The sequence below is a fragment of the Bombina bombina genome, chromosome 4 (assembly GCF_027579735.1).
Source record: "Bombina bombina isolate aBomBom1 chromosome 4, aBomBom1.pri, whole genome shotgun sequence".
Classification (NCBI taxonomy): Eukaryota; Metazoa; Chordata; class Amphibia; order Anura; family Bombinatoridae; genus Bombina; species Bombina bombina.
Genome location: NC_069502.1, coordinates 84,732,238 through 84,760,126, shown reverse-complemented (window position 1 = coordinate 84,760,126; position 27,889 = coordinate 84,732,238). Strand labels below are relative to the sequence as shown.

Here is a 27,889-nt window from a genome sequence, read left to right as displayed (position 1 = left end):
TGCAATATATACACAGTGAGCTTGCAAGCCTGGATCAAAAGAGTGCACTGGATTCAATCAGTAGTGCAATTAGTATGACTTTTGATTGGCTGTACTGCCCATTAAACTATACTTACCTCACAACTCTGGCAAAGGTAATTAAATCCTTTACTGGACAATTCACGTAAGGAGATGTTCATTAAAGCACAGATTAGTACCTATGTTAGTAGTTTTTTATAGCTAATCTTTACTGTACCTTTAAAGTACAGAATCAGAGATCCAACCTCTCTAGAGATTTTTGAGCAAGCACTATTTTTGCAGAAAAAGCAAGTTATGCCACAGCAAGAAAGATAATGACACACTATATTGCAATGGTATTGCATTGTTATTAATTAATACATTTATGGGGAATTCTACTTTTCGTTTAACTTACATTATCTTGAACTGTGATGTCTTGAGTGAGCTTTCTTTGGCACTGACGTACAGGTATTTACACAATAAATCAGCTATAGGTTTAAAGCCGGTGGCAGCTTGTTAGGATTCCCATGGAATATACAGGGACGTGTGCCTGGTTTAATGGTTTCCCGTGTTGTCTAGAGTACCTTCATAATGAATTGCTTTATATTCACATTAATTGAGGTAAATTAAGGATGCAGTTACTTTGTTTGTTGCTGGAGCAGAGGATTAAAAACCTTCGGCAAATGAGTCTCATAGGAATCGCTGGGAAAATGTCTCTGCTACGACTAATTGCTCCCGAGCTTCGGTAATAACCAATTTCACTCACCTTGTAGCAGCAATTACTGTCTGCGCTTCTTCCCTAATATGCCCCTAAAGTGTATAGCCAATTACCCGGTAATCATATTAACCTCATCACTGCAGTATGAGCACAGGAATGTTGTATATTCACACAGTGGCATGTTATGTTCAGCTATTTTGCAAAGCAATATTATGATGAAACCCTGCACTAGTGTAAAGAATACGTTTAATTAGATCTCAATAGCATCTTGCATGCCTTTGTTATAAATATTAAAGGGTCAAAAAAGATTAATTGTCTAATTTGTCAGCTGCTTGTCGGCAATGCACTGTCGGTCCTGAGATGCGTGAGACAAAAGTCACTTCTGATTGGCTCATTTGTCACGTTCTGCTCTGGGCCGCTAGTGCATTGCTGATCCAAAGCTAAATTTCTTTATTTAAAACACACATATATACTGTGTGTGGGGGTGTATGTGTGTATGTATGTATGTATATATATATATATTACTAGTAATAGTGTAATAATAAAATTGTTTAATGCATTAGATCACTTTGATCGCCTTTTATATTCATTTAACTGTAAACAATGCAGTAATTATTAGAGCTTTTTTGTTCTAAATATTCATTCCATGTGCGATAGAATGACGGAAAATTAAAAAAAACATTCTGAACAAGAATAATGGGGATGACATTGTTCGTGTGAGTCTGGTACAAGGGTGGCATATTTGCCTGCAAGAGGACTTTTTTTTTTTTTTTGCCTGGCATCACACAAAAAATAGCTTTTTTCCACCCTTTATTTAGGGTGTATAGCATATGTGTCAACATCTGCTGGTTGTCTAAAAAAAGATTTTAATGTGGGCGTCTAGTAGCATTTAACAAAAAAAAATGTGTTTATAAAACAAAAGGGACACTTTATCATAGTTATAGGTTGTTTTATAATAGAATAAATAAGGCATTTCAGAACAAAATAACCCACAGGTAGAGAGAGATTCATATTAAAGGGACATTAAACACTTTTAGATAGTACTATAAAATGTTAAAGGACCAGTAAACACGGTAGATTTGCATAATCAACAAATGCAAGATAAAGACAATACAATAGCATTTACTCTGAATTTCAAATGAGTAGCAGATTTTTTGCTAACAAATTTCAAAGTTATGTATATTTCCACTCCCCCTGTACCATGTGATAACAATCAGCCAATCACAAATGCATATAAGTATAGTCTGTGAATTCTTGCACATGCTCAGTAGGAGCTGGTGACTCAAAGTGTAAATATAAAATAATGTGCATTTTTTTTTAATGGAAGTAAATTGGAAAGTGGTTTAAAATTACATGCTCTATCTGAATCATGAAAATTTATTTTGACATGAGTGTCCCTTTAAATTATGTTCAGAAAACAAAACCTTTGCAATATACTTTCAATATGTCTTTAGGTCCTTTTTAGCTTTTATTTATTTCTGATAATTATGAGCTTTTCAACCCTTTTTAGAAGTGGAATTTTAGACTCCAGCATTAATGCTGCTATACTCTAAACCAGTGCTTTCCAAACTGTGTGTCGGGACACACTAGTGTGTCGGCAGCAGTGTGTAGGTGTGTCCCTGCTTCAGCACAAATTTTTTTTTAAATTTAATATTTTTTTTTTTGGTTTCTGACTTTCCGCCTGCCTGCTACGCATATCACATGGTTGACACGTGATTGATACCTAGCGGGTCACAGATCATCTTAACCTATTGGCGCAGCTCAGTGGGAACTGAAACTATTCCCATTGGCGGCTTTGGCGGCACATTGGCTCCTGACTGCACGTGTAATCTCCTTAATTGGCTCTTGACTGCATGTGTAGTCAGTAAGTGAGACAGCAGTGTGTTTGCAGCGTGGGCAGTAGTCAATCGGACTCACCGAGCTCTGAGGGCGGCAGCTTAAACGCTGAGCTGAAGTCAGAGGTTTTTTTTTGCAGCTAGCTCCCAGTAGTGCATTGCTGCTCCTGCTCTTGATATATGGATAGGAAGGGGAAGCTTAAAAATGCTTGATGATGAAATGCGAGTGTCTTTATCTAATATTCCACCAAATATTCAGAAATTGTGTTCATCCCATCAACCTCATACATCCCATTAAAATAGTAAGTAGCTATTTGTGTTAAACTTTTTTTTTTTTATTCTTGCACATACTTACATACTGTTACTTGTAAATACATTTCGTTATTATATTATTTATGTATGTGTCTGTATCTCTTAAAACAAGTTAGTTTAACCTCCTGTTTGCCAGTACAAATGAATTACTGTGTCGCAAAATGATGTAGGTCTAAAAAGTGTGTCGCCAACATGAAAAGTTTGGAAAGCTCTGCTCTAAACAGTTATTGGCTACACAATCTAGTGACTCATTTATACCTGTCCCTAATTAGCCTCAGCATAGAAGAAAACCTGGGTAGCAGCATACACTGCTTTATGGGTACTAAAACTTATTTTTCTCAATATTAAAACTACTGATATTATTATAAAAATTTTTTTTAAATACATCTGCTTATTGTTTTCAGGCTAATATTTGCTTCAATACACCATTCTGTCTTGCATTTGTTATAATGCACCTTTAAATACACAAAGTACACAGTAATGATAACAAATGTATAAAATAATGGAGCCACTGATTTTATTTATAACTTTTACACAGGGACAGTCTAGGCGCATTCAGGTAGAGGTGCGATCAGTCCAAGACTCTGGGACACTACCTCTGATAGAGGACTCCATTTTATCTGTGTCCACTGGATGTGTGAAAATAGTGCATGTTAAATCAGGAAAAGCACCAGACTTCCAGGTAAGCATCTTTTCATTTTATATTGTAGTAAACTTGACCAATATTTACACCACCAAAAAAGTTGTGTTTTAATTTATGCTCTGTTAGTAAGTCACACACTTTATTATTATTATTATTATTATTATCAGGTATTTGTAGAGCGCCAACAGATTCCGCAGCGCTGTCATTACCTACTTGACACAATATCTGCAAAATAGAATTATTAACAATGAATGCTGCATGCACCAAATCTACCTTTACTATATATTTTAGGGGTACGAATGAGACCTATGTTTTTCTGAAAAGTTGAAGGTATTTGTCACTGCACTTATTGCTAATGCTTGTCCTAAAAAAAAATATTGTAGTGTCTTTGACTTTCTGTCTTTTGAATATTAAGAAAACTTTTTGCTTTTCAAAAGCATCTTTTATTTTGCATTCTGAGTTCTCCTCTTATTACTGGAGACTGCTGCAATACCTCTTAAAGGGACACTAAATCCAAATTTTTTATTTCATGATTCAGATAGAGCATGCAATTTTAAGCAACTTTCTAATTTACTCCTATTATCAATTTTCTTTGTTCTCTTGCTATCTTTATTTAAAAAGCAGGAATGTGATGCATAGGAGCCGGCTCATTTTTGGTTGAGATCCTAGGTTATGCTTGCTTATTGGTGGGTAAATGTAAGCCTCCAATAAGCAAGTGCTATCCATGGTGAAAATAAAGATAGCAAGAGAATGAAGAAAAATTGATAATAGGAGTAAATTAGAAAGTTGTTTAACCCCTTAACGACATACGTCGTACAGGGTACGTCTTGCACAACCTGGTCTTTAAAGACCAGTGACGTACCCTGTACAATGTTGGGGTTGAAAGCGGCTGGAAGCGATCCTGATCGCTTCCAGCCGCTTTCCGGTTATTGCAGTGATGCCTCGATATCGAGGGATCACTGCAATAACATTTTCCCCCATCCGATGCAGAGAGAGCCACTCTGTGGCCCTCTCTGCACCGGACATCGGCGGCCGCAATCGTTGGTGGGTGGGAGCCGACGTGGGAGGCGGGTGGGCGGCCATCGATGGATTTTCAAGTGCAGTGGTGGGCGGGATCGTGGACGGGGTAGTTAGGGCGCTTGCACGGGGGAGGCGGGCGGGCGCGTGCACGGGGAGGGAGCGGGTGGGAACCGTTACACTATGGAACAGTTAGTTAGAGGGAGAGAGGGGGAATAAAAAATTATTAAAAATCATATATAATCGAAGTGATCTGGGAGGGGGTCTTTAGGGGGGGAAGCTACACTACAGAAAAGTGGGGGGAAAATGTAAAAATATATATTTTTTTGTAAACTGGGTACTGGCAGACAGCTGCCAGTACCCAAGATGGCGCCCAATAATGTAGAGGGGGAGGGTTAGAGAGCTGTTTGGGGGGGGGGATCAGGGAGGTTTGGGGCTAAGGGGGATGCTACACAGCAGCATATTTAAATATGCTATTAAAAAAAAAAGTATAAAAAAAAAAAGATACCTTTTATTTTAGTACTGGCAGACTTTCTGCCAGTACTTAAGATGGCGGGGACAATTCTGGGGTGGGGGAGGGAAGAGAGCTGTTTGGGAGGGATCAAGGGGTCTGATGTGTCAGGTGGGAGGCTGATCTCTACACTAAAGCTAAAATTAACCCTACAAGCTCCCTACAAGATCCCTAATTAACCCCTTCACTGCTAGACATAATACACGTGTGATGTGCAGCGGCATTTAGCAGCCTTCTAATTACCAAAAAGCATTGCCAAAGCCATATATGCCTGCTATTTCTAAACAAAGGGGATCCCAGAGAAGCATTTACAACCATTTGTACCATAATTACACAAGATGTTTGTAAATAATTTCAGTGAGAATCCTAAAATTGCGAAAAATTTAAGTTTTTTTTAAATTTGATCGCATTTGGCGGTGAAATGGTGGCATTAAATATACCAAAATGGGCCTAGATCAATACTTTGGGTTGTCTACTACACTACACTAAAGCTCAAATTATCTCTACAAGCTCCCTACATGCTCCCTAATTAACCCCTTCACTGCTGGGCATAAAACATGTGTGGTGCGCAGTGACATTTAGCAGCCTTCTAATTACCAAAAAGCAACGCCAAAGCCATATAAGTCTGCTATTTCTGAACAAAGGGGATCCCAGAGAAGCATTTGCAACCATTTATGCCATAATTGCATAAGTAGTTTGTAAATAATTTCTGTGAGAAACCTAAAGTTTGTGAAAAAATTTGTGAAAAAGTGAATTTCTTTTTTATTTGATCGCATTTGGCGGTGAAATGGTGGCATGAAATATACCAAAATGGGCCTAGATCAATACTTTGGGATGTCTTCTAAAAAAAAAAAAAAATATACATGTCAAGGGATATTCAGGGATTCCTGACAGATATCAGGGTTCCAATGTAACTAGCGCTCATTTTGAAAAAAAGTGGTTTTGAAATAGCAAAGTGCTACTTGTATTTATTGCCCTATAACTTGCAAAAAAAGCAAATAACATGTTAACATTGGGTATTTCTAAACTCAAGACAAAATTTAGAAACTACTTAGAATGGTTGTTTTTTGGTGGTTGTAGATGTGTAACAGATTTTGGGGGTCAAAGTTAGAAAAAGGGAAAGAAATTGAAAAATGGCCTTGGTCCTTAAGGGGTTAAAATTGCATGCTCTATCTGAATCATGAAAGAAAAATTTGGGTTCAGTGTCCCTTTAATCCTCTCTTACAACCCAGGTTTCACGCAACACCATCCTCTAATTCCTAGTGTCTCACTGTAAAACAAGTTGGGTTTATTTCTAAGATCATTTATGGCTATATCTCAGAGATCTTTTGGGATCAGACAGTTTTTCCTGCCTTTCTCCAAATAAAATCATATTTGGTTATGGTTATTATTATTTATAAAACACCACTGAATACTACTGCTCTGAATAGATGATCATTTTGCTATACAGTACAATACAATTATAATAAACGGATACAAGAGGAGGACCCTAAAATACAAATTATTGAGCTCCATGTATTAACCGGTGTTCTGTAATATTCTCCTACTGTGTTACGTTTCCCTACCTACAGCCATGCCTACAAAAAAACTTGCAAAGGCAGTTGTGCATGCATGCTCTCACTGTCTACAATAGACTTGTAAATATACTACAGACCACGCATGCGCTCATTGCCGCAGTCGGCAAATATTACAGAAGTGGTACGTCCATAATTTTGGCACTAGCTGGGGCAATTTAAATAACAGTGACAAAAAAGGCTTCATATTCATATTAATGAAAAACGTTCAATCACATATTCAAACAAATCCGTATTTTGCCACTGTTATTTAAATGTCACCAACTAGTGCCAAAATTAATCAAACAAATCACCGGGACAGAGCTGTCAGTCCCGCAGTGGGCAGGAAACTGCGTCCCGCAAACACTGATAGTTCATAGTGTCACGGTGCAAAAAAGGCTTCATATTCAAATTTATTTTACGGCTTTGTTTGATTAATTTTGGCACTAGCGGATGACATCTATATAACAGTGGCAAAATACGGATTTGTTTGATTAAATGATTGGACGTTTTTCATTAATATGAATATGAAGCCATTGTTATTTAAATTGCCCCAACTAGTGCCAAAATTATGGACGTACCAGTTCTGTAATGTTTGCCGACTGCGGCAATGAGCGCATGCAGGCTCTGTAGTATATTTAAGTTTATTGTAGGCGGGTTCTGCAATATTTTCCTACTGCGGCAGTGAGCGCATGTGTGCACAACTGTGTTTGCAAGTTTTTTGTAGGCGTAGGTAGGGAAACGTAACGCAGCAGGAGAATATTACAGAACACCAGCATGTGGACCAGCTTCTCAGCTTGAGATGTTGTCTGCATGCCTTTACTGCATACGGACAGCAGATCTGTTCATCTCTGATGTAATGCCCGCCCCTTCTCTCGCATGACCTTTCAAGGGTAAGAGCAGCAGGATAGGGGGAGTGAAAGAGAATGTCCCTTTTAAAGGGACCTGAAACCCAAATTATTTATTTCAGGATTTAGATAGAACATACAGTTTTGAACAACTTTACTATTTACTGCTATTATCAATTTTGCTTTGTTCTCTTACTATATTTTGTTGAATGAGCAGCAGTTTACTGGGTGCTAGCTGAACACATTAAGTAAGCCAATGACAGGAGGCATATAAGTACAGCCACCGATCAGCAGCTTGCTCCAAGTAGTGCTTTGCTGATTTTGAGCCTACCTAGTTTTTCTTTTCAACAAAGGATAGCAAAATAACTAAGCAAATTAGATAATAGAAGTAAATTGGAAAGTTGTTTAGCCCTTTCCTGACGGGGTTAAAGTGTCTACATCGGACCAACTGTTCCGATGTAGACAAATTGAAATCACGAGATTTCAATTATTGGATCGGGTCTAGGGGGCGTCCCTATAACCCTAGGAACGCCCTCCAGACCGCGATCAAATCTGAGAAGCGCAGTAGGCTTTAAAGCCCAGTGTAATTATGACGGAATAGAACGGCATAACGGCATTAAAAGGTTAAAATCTCATGCTTTATTTGAATCCTAACATAAATATTTTGGATTTCATATCCCTTTAATAATGACTGCAAGACAGAAGACCTGGGAAGGTGTTGTGACTGCAGAGCCTTTTACTAATGGTGAGTTGAGAATAGAGCAGGGAAGAAAGGGAGTATATGTGGGGAGTTAGTATAGTGACAACTGTAAATGTATACACACAATACAGAAACGTACTTTGTATGTGCCGCAATTAGACAGGAATAAGTCTATTACAGAGGAAGGTGGGAATTCAAACCTTCAGTTGTACCACACTATTCTAAGCTTAAAGTATTAAGAAATTATGTTGTTCTATTTAACCCCTTCGCTGCTCGGACTTTCAGAGAAGAACTTTTTTTTATTTATTTACCTGTCAAAACTACCAGTATATATTTTGTATAAGTAGACAACCCAAGGTATTGATCTGGGCCCATTTTGATATATTTCATGTAGAGCTGCAACAACTAATCGTCATAATCGATAATAATCGATTATGAAAATAGTTGTCAACGAATCTCATAATCGATTAATCGATTAGTTGGTTTGCAATTAGTTGGTCTGTGCACAACACCAGCTGCTTCACTCCAATGAACTCCTGCACATGGTATTGTGTTTTATGGTTATGTCCTTAGCCTAAAGGATGTTTACAGACGTATACTTTTTACTTTTTCAGGACAGCATAAGTTTACAACTACCCCTGGCTTATGTGCAACCCAGATATAATAGTCATCATTTGGATTGTTTATATTAAATCAGGTGATTTGCAACTATGCTTTTCATGATATAGTGCCAAGCTTGTTGTTTACACCTAGCCCTAGATTGATGGGAGTTATTTAAATTGATGTGCACTATTATCTGTTTGCACAATTATTAGCGTATTGCTTGCTATTGCTGATTATATGTACTGTATAAATAAATGTGTAAGGCTTTGTGCTGTTAATGATATACATTCCTTAGCGCTTCTGATTTTGTTTTTTGTTTTTTTATATTTTTAATAAATTGTGATATGTACCAGATTCAACCTTTATAAGTATATATTCGTTATTTTTAGAGCGGACTAGATATTTCCCCTAACCTTATAGCTGGTTATTTACCATTGCATATAGATATTCAAGATATTTTTATGTTAGAATGAAGTCAAGGGTTACTTTATTAAGAGGCCCCTTGCCAAGGTAGAAAACACTTAGCATTGGTTAAGAGCTAACAAAGATAAATATCCCACGTTGGTGAAATTGGCAAAACCCTACTTATGCATCTCAAGAACCTCAACGCCATCTGAGTGCCTCTTCTCTGCTGCAGGAAATATAGCTGCAAACAGAGAACCAGCCTTAGCCAGAAGCATGTGGACATGTTGAGATTTTTGCATTTCAATGCAAAGTTTCTGAAAGAGTGAATAACAGAATGTTATTAACAGTGATAGTCTAACTCTTTCTAGTTCTACCTCTTTTCAAACAGTTTGTGGTTTTGTTTTGTTTAATTATAAAACTGTGCTCTGTTGTTTAAAAATTGAAGAAACAGTTGTGTTAATGTAACGTTTTAGTCTGAAGTTTATATTTGTAACACTCAATATGTGGATTTTATTTAAAACATAGAAAACTATTATTGACTCTCTTTTTATCCGATTAGTCGATTAATCGAAAAAATAATCGTCCGATTAATCGATTATGAAAATAATCGTTAGTTGCAGCCCTAATTTCATGCTACCATTTCTCCGCCAAATGTGATCATATAAAAAAAATTGTTAACTTTTTCACAAACTTTACTCACTGAAATTATTTACATACTGCTTGTGCAATCGTGGCACAAATGATTGTAAAAGCGTCTCTGGGATCCCCTTTGTTCAGAAATAGCAGAAATGCATGACTTTGTTATTGGTTTTTGGTAATTAGAGTGATGCTAATTGCAGCTGCGCACCACACTTTTATTATTCCTGCAGTGAATGGGGTCAATCAGGTAGCTTGTAAGGTTAATTTTAGTTTTGGTGTAGATATTACCCACCCACCTGACACTTCCCACCCCTGATCCCTACCTGGTCCCTCACCACCATCTTAGGTACTGGCAGACTATTTGTTTGTTTTTTTCGGTTAAGGGGTTAAAATAAGACACCTACAATTTCACATATCTGTTTACAACCTAAACACAGACTGAAAGTTGTACTTCTTTTCTAAAGAACCATGAAGTTTTAAATATTATTTTTTCTATTTTATAGGATGAAGCAGATGATGTTGACAGCTACCAGGTAATGTTTTTTTTTGTTTTTTTTTAACTTTATGTATGGCAGTAGGTGTTCCTGATTAAAGTATTTAGAATTAACTATTTCATTGTAATGTTGTCGTTAAAGTGCCATAAAACATGTTGAGATCTGTGCTAATGGCTAATTAAGTAAAATTTGTTTAAAAATTGCTGGCAAGTATTTAAAAATAATTTTCAAAAATAAGCAAAATTTAGTTACATAGCTATGCTGTCTGGAGAAGTCTGATCCACCTCCCCTTATCAGTATTTACCATCAGAATCAGATAATGAGTGTTAAAGTGAAGGTAAACTTTGATGAATGAAAGCCCATTTTTTAAAAATACTATTAAAAACAGGAGCACTTTCATTCATCAAAGTTTAGAAGGCAGCCGTTTTTGATTTTTTCACAGCCACACAGCCAGAGATCCTCTCTTCACACATAATCAATGACTAATCCAGCTTCCTCCAATCATGGCATGGCCTCAGGCAATGACTACCCTGGGGGGAAAGCTGTGATTGGAGGAAGCCGGATTAGTCATTGATGATCAGGTGGGGGAAGCTGCTCTGGCTGTGCAAAGAACAGAGGTAAGTTTTTAATCAAAACGGCTGCTTTGTAAACTTTGATGAATGAAAGTGCCCCTGTTTTTAATAGTATTTTTTTTAAAACGGCTTTCATTCATCAAAGTTTACCTTCACTTTAAAGTCTTGTATTCTACCAAAGCAAAGGTGGATATAGATACAGCCATATAGGGATTTTTGTGGGGGGAGTTAAAGCTTTACCATTCAGAAGCTTAAAAGAAAGGGTTAATGATGAGGCACTGCAGTATAGATTTGCAGGTAAAGTAATTAAAGTACATATTATATTTTGTCTCTATCCCAACTTGTTTTATGTCCCTTTAAGGAAGACTTGTCTTTTTATAGACAATACAAATATATGTAACATGAGCCAAGAGTTTTAAATCCAAAAGGAGTACCGAGGTACTTGCAGCAGAAAATGTCATTCATTAGTTAGGCCTCATCTTAAATATTGTTTACACTTCTGGAGGCCATATCTCCAGAATGATATAAAGCAAAAGTCATTCAATAGGGGCTGCTAAAGAAAATTAACCAAGGGGTTTAATAAAGGCCACCAGATCAAGGGGTCATAATCTGTAGTTTGGAAAAAGGTAGGTTCATGAATAACCTGCATAAGTACTTACTTACAGAAAGGTTGTGATTCACTGTTGGTGTGTAAAAAAAGGAGACTGACATCACATGCACTTCTACATGTTCTAGCTAGTTTAGCAGGCACTTGAGTGCACACTTGCTTTATTTAAAGGACCACTCAATGTAGTAGGATTGCATAATTAACGACTGCATAATAAAAAGACAATGATATAACACCTACTCTAAATTTCAAATAAGCAGTAGATTTTTTTTTTTCTGACAAATTAATTTTTTCTCCCATTTACCGGCCCCCTGTATCATGTGACAGACATCGGCTAATCACAGACTAATATATGTATACCCGTAAGCTTGTGCACATGCTCAGTACGATTTTTTTCCCCAAAAAAAGTGTGACTGAGCAAAATTTTGTTAATGGAAGTAAATTGGAAAGTGTCTTAAAACTGCGTGCGCATTCTGAATCATAATAGTTTATTTTGACTTGAGTTGGTGCTGGCTTAACAGCTTTGGATTAGATATACAGACAGATGAAAAATACATCACAAAGAGCTGTGGCAGTTCAGCAGCTGTTGCTGAGAGTCTGATTTCAACTTAAATGTTATGTATATATATACATCTATTAAACACCTCCCAGGGCTGCTCATAAGACACAAAAGAGTGGTTTACTCCTTGTACTCAGTGGTGGTTCTAGGAATCGGCTGGGGCAGTTACGCACCCTCATTCATTGTAGCCAAAATTGGGCATTGCCGCTCTGGAGCTAACGTTAACACTGTATTTAGGGACAGTCATAGTCAAAATTAAACTTTCATGAGTCAGATAGGGCATATCATTTTAAACAACTCTCCAATTTACTCCTATTTAATTTACATTGCTCTCTTGGTATTGTTTTTTTGAAAAGCATATCTAGGTAGTCTCAGGAGCAGCAATGCAGTACTGGAAGCTAGCTGCTGATTGGTGGCTGCACATATGGGCACATTATGGGCTCATCTGATGTGTTCAGCTAGCTCACAGTAATGCATTACTGCTCTTTCAACAAAGGATACCAAGAAAATGAAGCAGAATGGAGTACAGAAGCAAACTGGAAAGATGTTTAAAATTCTATGTATGCTCTGGGCCCAATTTAGTAAGCATGGTACAGTCAAGGTTCCCGAGTTGGGAATCTGTCCACCTGGCTTTAGATCGGTTTTCTTAAAGGGATACTAAATCCAATTTTTTTATGATTAAGATAGAGCATACAATTTTAAGCGACTTTCTAATTTACTCCTATTAATTTTTCTTCTTTCTTTTGCTATTTTCATTTAAAAACCAGGAATGTAAAGCTTAGGAGCCAAGCCAATTTTGGTTCAGTACCTGGGTTATGCTTAAATATTGGTTGGCTGAATGTAGTCACCAATAAGCAAGTCATATCCAGGGTGCTGAACCTTAAATGGGCGGGCTCCTAAGCGTTTAATTTCTGCTTTTTAAATAAAGATAGCAAGAGAACAAAGAAAATTTGATAATAGGAGCAAATTAGAAAGTTGCTTAAAGTGAAGGTAAACTTTCACGAATGAGTGCCCGGTTTTTAAAAATACTATTAAAAACAGAGGCACTTTCATTCATGAAAGTTTACATTTCATGGGTTTTGTTGAAATACTTAACTTTTCTTCGTGCAAGCCGGAGCAGCGATTCCACCACCCGCAGGTCATCTCTTCTTACGTCAGCAATGACGAATCCAGATTCATCCAATCACGGCAATGTTTGCTCTGGGGTAAAGCCGTGATTGGAGGAAGCCAGATTCGTCATTGCTGACGTAAGAAAAGACGAGCTGCGGGTGGGGGAATTGCTGCTCCGGCTAGCAAGAAGAAAAGGTAAGTATTTTAACAAAACCACTGACTGTGCCCTGTTTTTAATAGTATTTTTAAAAACCGGGCACTCATTCGTGAAAGATTACCTTCACTTTAAAATTGCATGCTTTGTCTGAATCATGAAAGAAGAAATTTGGGTTAAAGGGACATTAAACACTTTTCTAATTTACTTCTGTTATCTAATTTGTTTCATTCTCGTGATATGCTCAGTGTCTGCTGATTGGTGACTGCACATAGATGCCTCTTGCTATTGGCTAACCCATGTGCATTGCTATTTCTTCAACAAGGGATATCTAAAGAGTGAAGCAAATTAGATAAAAGAAGTAAATTGGAATGTTGTTTAACCCCTTAATGACAGAGGACGTACCAGGTACGTCATAGAAAAAACTTCCCTTAATGACAGTTGACGTACCTGGTACGTCCTCTGTTGTCTGAAGTGCTGGAAGCGATCTTGATCGCTTCCAGCTGCTTACAAGGTATTGTAGTGATGCCTCAATATTGAGGCATCACTACAATCCCCCATTTTACATATCGATGCAGAAAGGGCCACTCTGTGTGGCCCCATCTGCATCGGCTATGTATGTTTTACAATTAGTGGCTGGGTGGGTGCTGCTTTTAACTTGTATTACATCAATATTGAAATTACTAACCGATCTTGTTTTCTTTCTGTTTGCTGCCGGTGTGGCGGTTGCGGTGGGGGGGGGCGGGAGGGGGGCGTGTGCGAGCACGCAAAATTTACAGCCCACTCAAAAAAAAAAAAAAAAAAGATCGATCTAGATGCAGTGGCATCTTTGTTCTTTAATAAGGGATCTGGGAGGGGGAGGGTTGAATATTATTTAGGGGGGCCAGCTACACTACAGCAAACATATATTTTTTATTAAAAAAGTTAAAAAAAACTATTTTGGGGGGCTAATTGGGTACTGGCAGACAGCTGCCAGTACCCAAGATGGCGGCATATAGACAGAGGGGGAGGGTTAGAAAGATGTAAGGGGGGATCAGGGAGGTTGTGGGGTAAGGGGGGGATCTATCACTGCAGACTTTATGCCAAAAAATAAAAAAAAATTAAAAAAATATTTTTATTTCAGTACTGGCAGACTTTCTGCCAGTACTTAAGATGGCGGTGACAATTGTGAGGTGGGGAGGGAAGAGAGCTGTTTGAGGGGGGTCAGGGGGTGGGATGTGTCAGGTGGGAGGCTGATCTCTACACTAAAGCTAAAAATTAACCCCACAAGCTACCTAATTAACCCCTTAACTGCTGGGCATATTACAAGTGTGGTGCGCAGCAGTATTTAACGGCCTTATTATTACCAAAAAGCAACACCAAAGCCATATATGTCTGCTATTTCTGAACAAAGGGGATCCCAGAGAAGCATTTACAACCATTTGTGCCATAATTGCACAAGCTGTTTGTAAATAATTTCAGTGAGAAACCTAAAATTGTGAAAAATTTAAGTTTTTTTTTTATTTGATCGTATTTGGCGGTGAAATGGTGGCATGAAATATACCAAAATGGGCCTATATCAATAATTTGGGTTATCTACTACACTACACTAAAGCTAAAATTAAACCTAAAAGCTCCCTACAAGCTCCCTAATTAACCCCTTCACGGCTGGGCATAATACACGTGTGGTGTGCAGCGGCATTTAGCGGCCTTCTAATTACCAAAAAGCAACGCCAAATCCATATAGGTCTGCTATTTCTGAACAAAGGGGATCCCAGAGAAGTATTTACAACCATTTATGCCATAATTGCACAAGTTGTTTGTAAATAAATTCAGCGAGAAACCTAAAGTTAGTGAAAAAAATTGTGAAAAAGTCAACAATTTTTTTTATTTGATCGCATTTGGCGGTGAAATGGTGGCATGAAATATACCAAAATGGGTCTAGATCAATGCTTTGGGATGTCTTCTAAATATAAATATATACATGTCAAGGGATATTCAGGGATTCCTGACAGATATCAGTGTTCCAATGTAACTAGCGCTAATTTTGAAAAAAAAATGGTTTGGAAATAGCAAAGTGCTACTTGTATTTATGGCCCTATAACTTGCAAAAAAAGCAAAGAACATGTAAATATTGGGTATTTCTAAACTTGGGACAAAATTTAGAAACTATTTAGAATGGGTGTCTTTTGGTGGTTGTAGATGTGTAACAGATTTTGGGGGTCTAAGTTAGAAAAAGTGTGTTTTTTTTTCAATTTTTTCCTCATATTTTATATTTTTTTATAGTAAATTATAAGATATGATGAAAATAATGGTACCTTTAGAAAGTCCATTTAATGGCGAGAAAAACGGTATATAATATGTGTGGGTACAGTAAATGAGTAAGAGGAAAATTACAGCTAAACACAAACACTGCAGAAATGTAAAAATAGCCATTGTCATTAAGGGTAAGAAAATTGAAAAATGGTCCGGTCATTAAGGGGTTAAAATTGTATTCTCTATCTGAATCATGAAAGAAATATTTTGGATTTCATGACCCTTTAATTATCCCTTTAACAGTTTATGTAAGTCACAGACTCTGCAGTAAGTTGTAACAATCTATCAAGATTCCCCAAATTAGTCTAGCTGCAGACTCACTGGAGCTCCACTGTAGACGGGAAACATGTGACCTCCACTGACTCTAGACAGGAAACATGTGACCTACACTCAAAGCTTTTTTTTTTTTTAAATCAACTTTAATGTAACAAACAGCCTATAGACAATCATTCTGAAAACGAAACATTTTGCAGCTTTCTTGTTCTTCTTAATGTGCACTCACAGTGGTTTATGCTGATTGTCATTTATAAGGTAACCACTGTGAGTGCACATTAAGAAGAACAAGAAAGCTGCAAAATGTTTTGTTTTCAGAATGATTGTCTATAGGTTGTTTAAATTGTTACATTAAAGTTGATTTTAAAAAAAAAAGCTTTGAGTGAAGATCACGTTTCCTGTCTACAGTGGAGCTCCAGTCTGCAGCTAGACCCTTCTCAGATTCCCTGGTGTGCAGAATTGTCATACCAACATATTAATCATCGCCACAATTCTGTTTTTTTCAAATACAGTTTTATTGTTTTTTTGTTTTATAAAGACACCTGATTTCAGAAATATATAGGCAACAAAAAAGCATTAAAAGCGACATGAAACCCACATTTTCATGTCATGATTAAGATAGAGAATACCATTTTAAACAACTTTCTAATTTACTTCTATTATCTAATTTGCTTCATTCTCTTGATATTCTTTCCTTAAAAGCATATCTAGATAGGCTCAGTAGCTTCTGATTGGTGGCTGCACATAGATGCCTCATGTGATTGGCTCACCAATGTACATTGCTATTTCTTTAAAAAATATTTATACAAAGGTTGCAGCAAATTAGATAATAGATGTATATTGGAATGTTGTTTAAAATTTTATTCTCTATCTGAATCGTGAAATACTTTTTTGGGTTTAATGGCCCTTTAATCAGTCTTTATGATCTATGAGGTATATAATAATGAACAAATCAAAGTCCATGAAACAAGAAATAAACTTCTCTGCTTCTATATTAAGTCACATAAACACTTAAAACTACATTAAAGCCAAGCATCATTTTACAATGCTACAGTCACTCTTAAGGTGTGTGTGTGTGTGTGTGTGTGTGTGTGTATATATATATATATATATATGTGGGGGGGATTCCCCCCCTCCCCCATGGAAGTCCACTGGTATGGAAATGCTCGCTGACACAATTTAGGAATTGGTATATTGTTGTTATGCATTTTATTATTTCCCTATTGTTGGCATATAACTATATCTAACCCTTGAGTTATATTTCAACAATATAGCAATAATAAAATGATCTATGTGTTTAAACCTTGTAAAAAGGTTAAATACATATGTGACGACCAGGGTTAACCAACCCAAGTCACTTGTTTGGCACAGAAAGGGTTAACAGACCCTTTCCATGTTAACCAATCTGTCAGTCTAGCCACTCCAGGCAAGCCTGTGACTTAGTTCAGTGGGTGCAAGGGTCAACATCACTCTCTAGTCTGTCCTAGGCTTAGAAAAAATACCCAAACTCCCCTTTAATGCCACCCACACTAAACTATCTCTAAGCTGCCACCACTTAAGATTTATTATATGGGAAATCTTAAGGGAAACCCAGAGTAACTAATGAAATCCAAGAATACAATTTGTCAAAAAATAACCTAAAATCACAGTATAAATACTACCAGTCTCTTTCAGTCACCCGGCAAAAGCTTAATAAAGGAATTATTTATTATGCAAAAGATGATGCACAGTGCATTATTAATAAAAATATGTTAACAAATGGAATTATACACAAGCAAACAGTTTTAAAAATAAAATGGAGAAATAACAGACCTAATACTTTACTAACTTTAGTTGTCTGTGCCAGGGAGATTGGCTGGGAAAGATGGTCACTCACGCTGTAACAGCCTCCCATGTAGAATTAACAACTTGTATTGTTAAACCCAAAATGGTATACCTGTTTCTCTATCTAATTGCTTGACCCAACCTCTTTCCAGACATTTTTACTTACTTGATGCATCAATAGATATGCAGTAACATTTAGTCAAGTGGAACTTAGAAACTATTTATTAGGGGTTCTGGCTTATCTAAGGGAAAACATAGCAACACATTTCTTCTATAAAAACAAATGTTTTTAGCACACAAGCTAAAGAAAATTAACCCATTAGCAGGTATTCATGACAACATAGTTAAAGAGACATTAAAGGGGTGGGGTCTAGCACCCCACCATATTAAAAATTTACCAGCCGCCACTGCCATTAAAATAGTTGGGGGGGGGTTCCAAGAAATTTGCTGGTTCTAGAGGTAGTCTAAAATATGTGTTAATGCTCTAAATTAGATAACAAGAAGTCAACAGCTGGTGATGTAAACAGGGAGAAAGTTCCTACATGTAGACAAACATCTACAGTAAATAATGATATCTTATGCTGCTTAGAATGACATTTAATCGCCTTTATTTATTATGCTTAGATACTGCTATTGGAAGTAGGCAATTTTATGTCTTTGATTCAGCTGGAAACTTGACAATATTTTCCATTACTATCTCACCATGGAACAGATGAGATTACCACAAGCATACCTGTTCCATCCTTTCTTTGTGATCCCCTAGAAGGCAGAAGGGTGGCGGTCTATGAATATTCATTTGTGTGTTTTTTTATCTTACACTACTGTAGTATATGAGAGATGATGTAAATTGCTATATTTGTAAACTATTCCTTTCATTAAACTGTACAACATTACTTGCAAAGGAACAAAGTAGAGGTAGCACTATGCTAATTAATTACTGCAGATTGCAGACTGGTGAGGAGCCTGGCATTAAGCCTGCTATTAATTGGTGACATGTTCTGTGTATGAGGGGTTCTGAAGAGGCTGTGGGGAGAGTGCGAGTTTGCTTTTGAGCAAGGTTGTTTGGAATAATTACCACCGGAGGGTGATTTAATATACGGAACAACTTAAAGTTGTGGACACTGACTCTTTGGGCATCAGTCCTATTGGCTCTATATGGTGTGCATTTGTAAATATTATATAAGGACTTAATTGTTCAAACTATATACTACACAGTTGGATTGACTGCTTGATCAAGTCACATAAAGACGAGTATTTACTCTTTTTGTGTTTGCGTGAACTTTCTTTATATTTTTGTAGGGATTGCTACTTCTCATACATATAATTAAATTAATAAGTCCAGTCGGAAAAAAAATAATAATCATAGAATGGACCTTTACTAATCCATCTGGGTCCAGCTTAAAAATAGCAACATTTTAGGCCCACACTAGACGATTAAACATGATTGCTAAACTAGTAAATCTTTAATAACTGACCATAACTGGTCTCAGCAGAGGAAATGAAAAAATGATAATAGGCTTTTACACCTCTGTTATAACATGGTGACTATCATTATTTTATGGAGATTAAAACTTATTTCCTCAATATTTTAACAACTTTAATTTTAAAAAATGCATATGGGGCGGAGCCAACTATCGAAGCAACCAGACGTGTTTCTGTCAAGCTCTCACTATAATCCTTGATAAATTTATTAATAGAAGCTTTATTCTCCTAAAACCATACCAAAAAACCTCAGACATTCTCACTATATCGAGAGATACAGTGATGTTTTGTTTTGAGAAAATGCAGTCGGTAAACATGCGGTAAGATCTACCATTCCTCCTACAGGCCTGGGCTATGACATCCTTCCCCTTGTAAGAATCTTGGTTAAAAAAAACTGTCATCCATATAATGTTACCAGAAGAAGAACTGGGGCTATAACTGTTTCCCTAAAATGGCAGGTGCACTGAAACTACCTAACCAAGGCATCTAGAAAACGCTCAATCTCCAGCGGCACCGCCAATATGGAGGCTTTGGAAGCATGGGAACAGAGTACCCAACAACTTATAGACTGGCATTTCCAGAGGCTAAAAGAGGACTTCGCATCCATACTGTCTTCTTTAACATTTTCACTGGAACATGAGGAAGACAATACCGACTCTGGACAAGATGCTGATACCTACAACATCTCAGTACTTACGACCACGGAGAAGTTGGTCACTCCCCTGGTGTGATGAACCAAGGTTATCCAACCCTGCACCAGTCACTTATTTGGCACAGAAAGGGTTATCAGCCCCCTTTTCTGTCACCAAAAGGTCACAATCTAGCCACACCAGGCAAGCTTGTGATTCAGTTTAGTGGGTTAACCGCACTCCCTTAATCTGTACTAGACGTAAGAGAAATGCCCAACACTCCCTTTTAATGCCACCCACAATAAACTATCAATCCTATAGCTCAAATACTGACACAACTTAAAATTTATTAAAGGGAAAATCCTAAGGAAAAACCCAGACTTTACACATTAACTCTAGAAATACAATTTAGCAGAAAATAACCTAAATTATACAGTTCTAATATTCCAGTCTCTTTCAGTAACGTGGTTCAATTATTAGACAAAGGCCAAACTTAATAAAGGAGTTATTTATTATGCCAAAAATATTATGCACAATGCATTATTAATAAAAAGTTGTTACAAATAAAATTACACACGCAAACAGTGTTTTAAAATAAAAAGGAGAAAAATAACAGACCTAATACTTCACTAGTTTATGAGTCTGCGCCCGGGGATGGCATGAAAATGATGGCTCCTTACTTCTGTACAGCAGCTCCCCTTGTAAGAATGACAATCTTATTGTTAAAAAATAAGGTTCTTAAACCCTACTTTTCAGAGATCAGGTTGCTTAACCACACCCTCCTGGGCGGGCTAAGAAACCCCCCTGTCTTTATGACCTCCAATAGACTAATTTCTTGCCTGAAATTATACAATCCAGTATAATTTCTGCTAGGTAAGAAATTTCTATATTTACATATCTAGAACCTTTTAGTTTTATTGGGAGAATCGGTTTGATATCAAATATGCCATAGGTTGTCATATTTACCTTCCTTTAAGGGTATAGCAGTTTTAACACACATATATACATAACCCTTGTCCCTTTATTGACCTCCTCAGGAAATGTGCTGGGGGGGGGCTGTTCTACATCATGCCCTGCTGCTGACAGCTTAGGCTATAAAAGTCTGTCCTGTTTACACTGCCAAGCTTTGAGAACACCATTGCCAGACAGATTGCACCTAGCAGTTTTGGCAGCAGGATGCCCTCCTTTTAAAAGTGACACACTAGTTGCTCTACCCAACCGATTGAGTATATTGCAGGGCCCCTCCCATGCAGCCTCTAGTTTGTTCTGTCTCATGGGCGTGAGTACAAGAACATTATGGACCATCTCACACACTCCCTCTCTGGCAGTAAACTCTTGCAACTGTTTTTGTGCGAATATGGCATCTCTGGGTTTTGCAGGTACCTCCCCCAATAAGGTTTGCATCTTATCCATGAATAACACATCATCCCCTGTTACAGAGGTGCCTGTGAAACTAGTGTCTTGCTACCTATGGTGTGCTCTCTAAACATATTGTGTGCTGTCAGTTGCTGCTTAACTACCATAGGCTCTTGCCCTCCCACTGGAGTAGAATTCCTGTACTCCTGCACTCTGTTATGGTTGGTAGGGGGTTGACTAACTGCCCCCCTCCTCCTCACTGTGCGTTCTAACTGCTGAGCCTGCTGGGGACACTGATGCTGCACATCTATCAGTGTATTTGCTGAATGGCACTGTGGGGCTGTGTAAATACACTTCTCTGTACTCCTCCCCCCTGTGCCTGCAGTCTGTGTCAGTCTCTGTCCCCTAGCCTGTGCAGTCTGTTTATAGGTCACAGCTGAGGTTACTGGGGTCTCTGTCGAAGGCGGATACTGTCCAAGAGTCTAATGATGAGGTTCAAGGTATGCTGCAGCTTTCTTCCCAAATGTCCCAAAATTGCACAAGCAGTTCCCTGCATTTCTGCTATAACTCCCGCTGGAGTTACTTTAAAAGACATTGCTTCTCTCATGCCTTCTACAATTTCTGATGCATTGTCTGCTTTCCCAATGTTGCAGGGCAAACGTAAGAGGAAAACCAGACATTCAGTAAGTTCTGATGCAATTGTTGCAGTTTCTGAGGTACCCTCCCAAGACCATGAAGAGGAGGATACTGCCGTTTCATCTGAGGGTGAAATCTCAGATTCGGAAGGTTCATTGCCTCTGACGGACTCAGAGGTTGTAACTTTTAGGTTTAAGCTAGAACACCTCCGCCTGTTTTGGTTACTTTAGACGACTGTGACTCCACCGTTGTGGTTGCCCCTGCGAAGTCTAGTAAATTAGACAGATATTTCGAAGTTCCTTCTTACTCAGATGTATTTCCGGTTCCAAAGCGAGCTTCGGAGATCGTTACTAAGGAGTGGGAGAGACCAGGCATTCCCTTTTCTCCCTCCTCTATTTTTAAGAAGATGTTTCCCATAGCTGACTCTTTCAAGGAGGCTTGGCAAACAATTCCTAAGGTGGAAGGAGCTATTTCCACCTTAGCCAAGAGAACCATTATTCCCATAGAGGATAGTTGTGCTTTCAAAGACCCTATAGGCAAGAAGTTAGAGGGTTTACTTAAAAATATTTATTTTCACCAGGGTCTGCTATTACAGCCTGTGGTGTCCATTGCTACAGTCACTAGTGCAGCAGCATATTGGTTTGATGCTTTGTCTGAGTCTCTCAGGACTGAGACTTTTTTGAAAGAGATCCAAGACAGGATAAAATCTCTGAAGCTAGCTAATGTTTTTATTACGGATGCTTCCCTTCAGATTATCAAACTGGCAGCTAAGAGTTCGGGTTTCTCTGTCCTAGCCCGCAGACCCTTATGGTTAAAACCTTGGTCAGCGGACGTGTCATCTAAGTCTAAGCTTCTAGCGATTCCTTACAAGGGGAAGGCCTTGTTTGGGCCTGGCCTGACTGAAATTATCTCTGATATTAGGTGAGGTAAGGGTCATCTCCTTCCTCAGGATACGAGAAACAAACAAAAGAGACAACAGAGTAATTTTCGTTCCTTTCGAAATTTCAAGGGAAATTCTTCCTCTTCCTCCTCTAAGCAGGAGCAATCTAAGCCTACATGGAGACCCAACCAGTCTTGGAACAAAGGTAAACCATCCAAGAAGCCTGCTATTAAATACAAAACAGCATGAAGGGCATGCCCCGATCCGGGACCGGATCTGGTAGGGGGCAGACTTTCCTTCTTCATTTATGCTTGGGTTTGGGACGTTCAGGATCCCTGGGCAATAGAAATAGTGTCTCAGGGATACAAATTGGAGTTCAAAAGTTTTCCTCCCAGAGGCAGGTTTCTTCTTTCAAGATTATCTGCAGACCAGACAAAAAGGAGGGAACCTTCAGACCAATTTAGATCTAAAGAGTCTAAACAAATTTCTCAGGGTTCTGTCCTTCAAGATAGAAACTATTTGTTCCATTCTTCCCTTAATCCAGGAGGGTCAATTCATGAAAACTGTGGATTTAAAGGACGCATACCTACATGTCCCTATTCACAGGGATCATCACAGGTTCCTAAGATTTGCCTTCCAGGACAAACACTTCCAGTTCGCGGCTCTTCCTTTAGGCCTGGCCACCGCTCCCAGAATCTTCACAAATGTTCTGGAGTCTCTGTTGGCTGTACTTCGGTCACGGGGCATTGGGGTGGCGCCTTACCTGGACGACATTCTAGTCCAGGCGCCATCTTTTCAACAAGCAAGATCCCACACCGACTTCTTTCCTGAGAACTCACGGATGGAAGGTAAATTTGGGAAAGCGTTCCCAGGTTCCAGACACTAGAGTCACTTTCGTGGGAACCATAATAGACTCCTTGTCCATGAAGATTTTTCTGACAGAAGTCAGGAAATCAAAGATTATAGATACTTGTCTATTGCTTCAGTCCACTCCTCGGCCGTCAGTGGCTCAGTACATGCAGTTAATCGGACTGATGGTGGCGGCAATGGACATCATCCCGTTTGCTCGTTTCCATCTTAGACCTCTGCAGTTAAAAATGCTCAGGCAATGGAACAGAGATTATGCATACTTGTCTCCTCGAATAACTCTGGAGCAGGAGACAAGGGACTCTATTCAATGGTGGTTGTCTCTGGATCATCTCTCCCAGGGGACCTGCTTTCGCAGACCATCTTTGGTGATTGTGACATCAGATGCCAGCCTTCTGGGGTGGGGAGTATTCTGGGGCTCCCTAAAGGCTCAGGGAGTTTGGACTCACTCAGTGTCTGTTCTCCCCATAAACATTCTGGAACTGAGAGCTATCTACAATGCTCTTCTGGCCTGGCCTCAGTTAGCCACGGTCCAGTTTATCAGGTTCCAGTTGGACAACATAACTTCAGTGGCTTACATCAATCAGGGAGGAACGAGAAGTTCCTTAGCAATGAATGAGGTATCCAAGATAATTCAGTGGGCGGAGGCCCATTCTTGCTGTTTGTTGGCTATCCACATCCCAGGGTTGGACAATTGTGAGGCGGACTTCCTGAGCAGGCAGACATTTCATCCTGGGGAGTGGGAATTCCATCCGGAAGTGTTCTCCGACCTGATTCTCAAGTGGGGTCAGCCAGAGTTGGCTCTTATGGCATCTCGTCAGAATGCCAAGCTCCCGAGATACGGGTCGAGGTCCAGGGACACCCAGGCGGCACTGATAGATGCTCTGGCGGTCCCTTGGACCTTCAATCTAGCATACCTATTTCCTCCGTTTGCTCTTCTTCCTCGGGTAATTGCTCGAATCAAACAGGAGAGGGCTTCGGTGATTCTCATAGCACCTGCCTGGCCTCGCAGGATTTGGTATGCGGATCTGGTGGAGATGGCATCGCTGCCACCTTGGAGACTCCCATTGAGGAAGGACCTTCTGATTCAGGGGCCCTTCCTTCACCCAAATCTAGTTTCTCTGAAGCTGACTGCTTGGAGATTGAACGCTTAATTTTATCCAAGTGGAAGTTTTCTGAATCCGTCATAGAGACCATGATTCAGGCTCGTAAGCCTGTAACTAGGAGGATTTACCATAAAATTTGGCGTAAATATCTCTATTGGTGTGAATCCAAGGGCTACTCATAGAGTAGAGTTAGGATTCCTAGAATTTTGTCTTTTCTCCAAGAGGGTTTGGAGAAAGGTTCATCGACGAGTTCCCTAAAGGGTCAAATCTTGGCCTTATCTATTTTGTTACACAAACGTCTGGCAGATGTTCAATCTTTTTGTAAGGACTTGGTCAGGATCAGGCCTTTGTTCAAACCAGTTACTCCTCCATGGAGTCTTAATTTAGTTCTCAAAGTTCTTCAAGGGACTCCGTTTGAGCCTATGCATTCCTTAGATATTAAGCTGTTATCTTGGAAAGTTTTATTTCTTGTTGCTATTTCTTCGACTCGTAGAGTGTCAGAGCTCTCGGCATTGCAGTACGAATCTCCTTACTTTATTTTCCATTCAGATAAGGTAGTTTTACGTACTAAATTAGGATTTCTTTCTAAGGTTGTTTCTGATCGGAACATTAATCAGGAGATTGTTGTTCCTTCTTTGTGTCCTAATCCTTCTTCTCAGAAAGAACGACTTCTGCACAATTTAGACGTGGTCCATGCTTTAAAGTTTTACATACAGGCGACTAAGGACTTTCGTCAGTCTTCTTCTTTGTTTATGATTTTCTCTGGAAAACGTAAGGGACAGAAAGCTACGACTACTTTTGTTTCTTTTTGGCTGAAGAGTATCATACGTTTTGCATATGAGACTGCTGGACAGCAACCTCACGAGAGGGTTACGGCTCATTCCACAAGGGCTGTTGCTTCCTCATGGGCATTCAAAAATGAAGCTTCTGTGGAACAGATTTGCAAGGCTGCAACTTGGTCCTCTCTTCACACTTTTTCAAAATTTTACAAATTTAACACTTTTGCCTCGGCTGAGGCCGCTTTTGGCAGAAAGGTTCTTCAAGCAGTGGTGCCTTCCGTTTAGGTTACCTGTCTTGTCCCTCCCGTATCATCTGTGTACTCTTGCTTGGGTATTGGATCCCATTAGTAATTCAGATGATCTGTGGACTCATCGTGTCTTAAAAAAGAAAAGAAAATTTATGCTTACCTGATGATAAATGTATTTCTTTTTTGACACGATGAGTCCACGACCCGCCCTGTTCTTGTAAGACGGGGTTTGGGTTATGATAAACTTCAGACACCTCTGCACCTTGGCTTTTCCTTTCTCTTCCTAACTTCGGTCGAATGACTGGAGTGGGAGGGAAGGGAGGAGCTATTTAACAGCTCTGCTGTGGTGCTCTTTGCCGCCTCCTGCTGACCAGGAGGTGAATATCCCATTAGTAATTAAGATGATCCGTGGACTCATCATGTCAAAAAAGAAATACATTTATCAGGTAAGCATAAATTTTCTTTTTATGCTGATAGGATAATAGCCATAGGCAAAGGATAATTAAGATTTACAACTACACTAGTTAATTTTTGTGGCAATGTATTATGAGGAATGTACATCAACAAAGTCATCAATTAATCACATGTTCTATACTTGCACTCACTCCAGCTGAACTTTTTCATGAACTGTATTCACCTAAAGTATTGCATAACCATTTAAAGCAAAGTTTGACATCTTTAAATTAGAGATGTAAACCCTACTATTTTACGTATACTGGGGGGGAAAAAAAGGTTAAATATCACAATAGCCCTCCTATTTGACCTCTTTATTTTCTCATTGTTTTTATTTATACCCATATATGCAATGTATGGGATTATATCAACACCTGAGGGCCCCTAGATCACTGTAGCTTATATTTCATACTATACGATACTATTATTCTAGAAACCACTAGAAATGCACATGGGGAACCAAACACCAGTGAACTACTATACAGCATGTAAATCAATCACCATTCATCAGTTTTTTTTGGTTACGTGGTGCATCATATTTTATATCTAGGTTTAGTATGTTCTAGGCTACCCAAAGGGCCGTTTACCCTCCATTACAAAAGGCCCAAAGTGCTTAGTTCTCCTATGTGCAGCTAGAGTGCAACACTTAGTCTACCAAGGTATGTAAAAACAGAATTGCATCTATACTACCTCGCTGTCTCATACTTAGTACCCCCCCCCATAATTCGTATTTTATACAATGTACTACTTGAGTACGGCTAGTATGGTGGGATGGCTTAGCACCTCACAGATTTATCCGAGCCCTTTCTTTCTTTATAATCCATATAATATTATTCCCTTTAACATGTTTTGTAGCATGCACTCTGATCTATCTGGAGGATTGGTCTATTATTGTTGATACGTGTTTTACTCCTGTCTGTTATTAGCTAAAATATAGGGTAAACTTTTTGACTCATAGCCTGAACAATATTTAATATTTTATGTATCTCAGTAGATATGTTTTTTATTGTCGTTTTTATGGAGCATATATATTCCTACTGTTGAGTCAAATGTTTACAGAATCTGGTTCCTACTATATGTATTTGCTGTGAAAGTTATTGGGTAGTCAGTATATTTTATTGAGGAAACTCTTATGGCTAAAGATATGTAATTCAGCACAGTATACTAATACACCTTGCAGCCTGTTCTAAACTCTCTTCTCTCGGATAATAACCTGACCCCCCACATTATATACCATTTTATACTACCCTAAAGTATATAGGTCACTAATGTAAAACCTATAGTTTCACAATACTGCTGTATCTTCTATAGCCATCTTGAAAGGCTCTGTCCCCCCCATTTTTCCCCTCTATACAGAACTTCCCCCCTACCTACATACTTTGGCCCAAAAGTGGCCAAGACAAAAGCCAACTCCCCGCATTCTACCATTAATAAATTAAAGAGCTCCCCTTATGTCAACGTGGGGAACATTAGTCATAAGATATAATAAAAAAGGAAGTTCCATTTTAGTTTGTCGAAAACCTTGTTTTATACCATATTAAGGCATTACAGGTGTCTTCCTCACTGCTTGTTTATTTCAGTCTTTTACTTGTTTTGATGCAATTGTTGTTTATGATGCAATTATTCTCTCTGGACGAAATTTGTATGTTTTATATCCTCACAACTTCAATAAATTTTTGTTCTACAAAAAAATAATAAAATTGTTCTACCAAAGAAAAATGCATATGTTAAACTAAGGCTATTTTTTTGCTTTTAATACATTATTATATCATTTATTTCATGTT

The 27,889-nt window shown here is 38.5% G+C and overlaps 1 protein-coding gene across 1 annotated transcript in view; it reads left to right on the top strand.

Moving 5' to 3' along the window:
• KIF13B (kinesin family member 13B) overlaps window positions 1–27,889 on the top strand; it is a 654,496-nt gene that overhangs the window by 431,660 nt on the left and 194,947 nt on the right. The window contains exons 25-26 of the mRNA XM_053709534.1: window positions 3,401–3,544; window positions 10,285–10,314. Coding sequence (XP_053565509.1) covers window positions 3,401–3,544; window positions 10,285–10,314 — 174 coding nt within the window. The remainder of the gene's footprint in view (window positions 1–3,400; window positions 3,545–10,284; window positions 10,315–27,889) is intronic.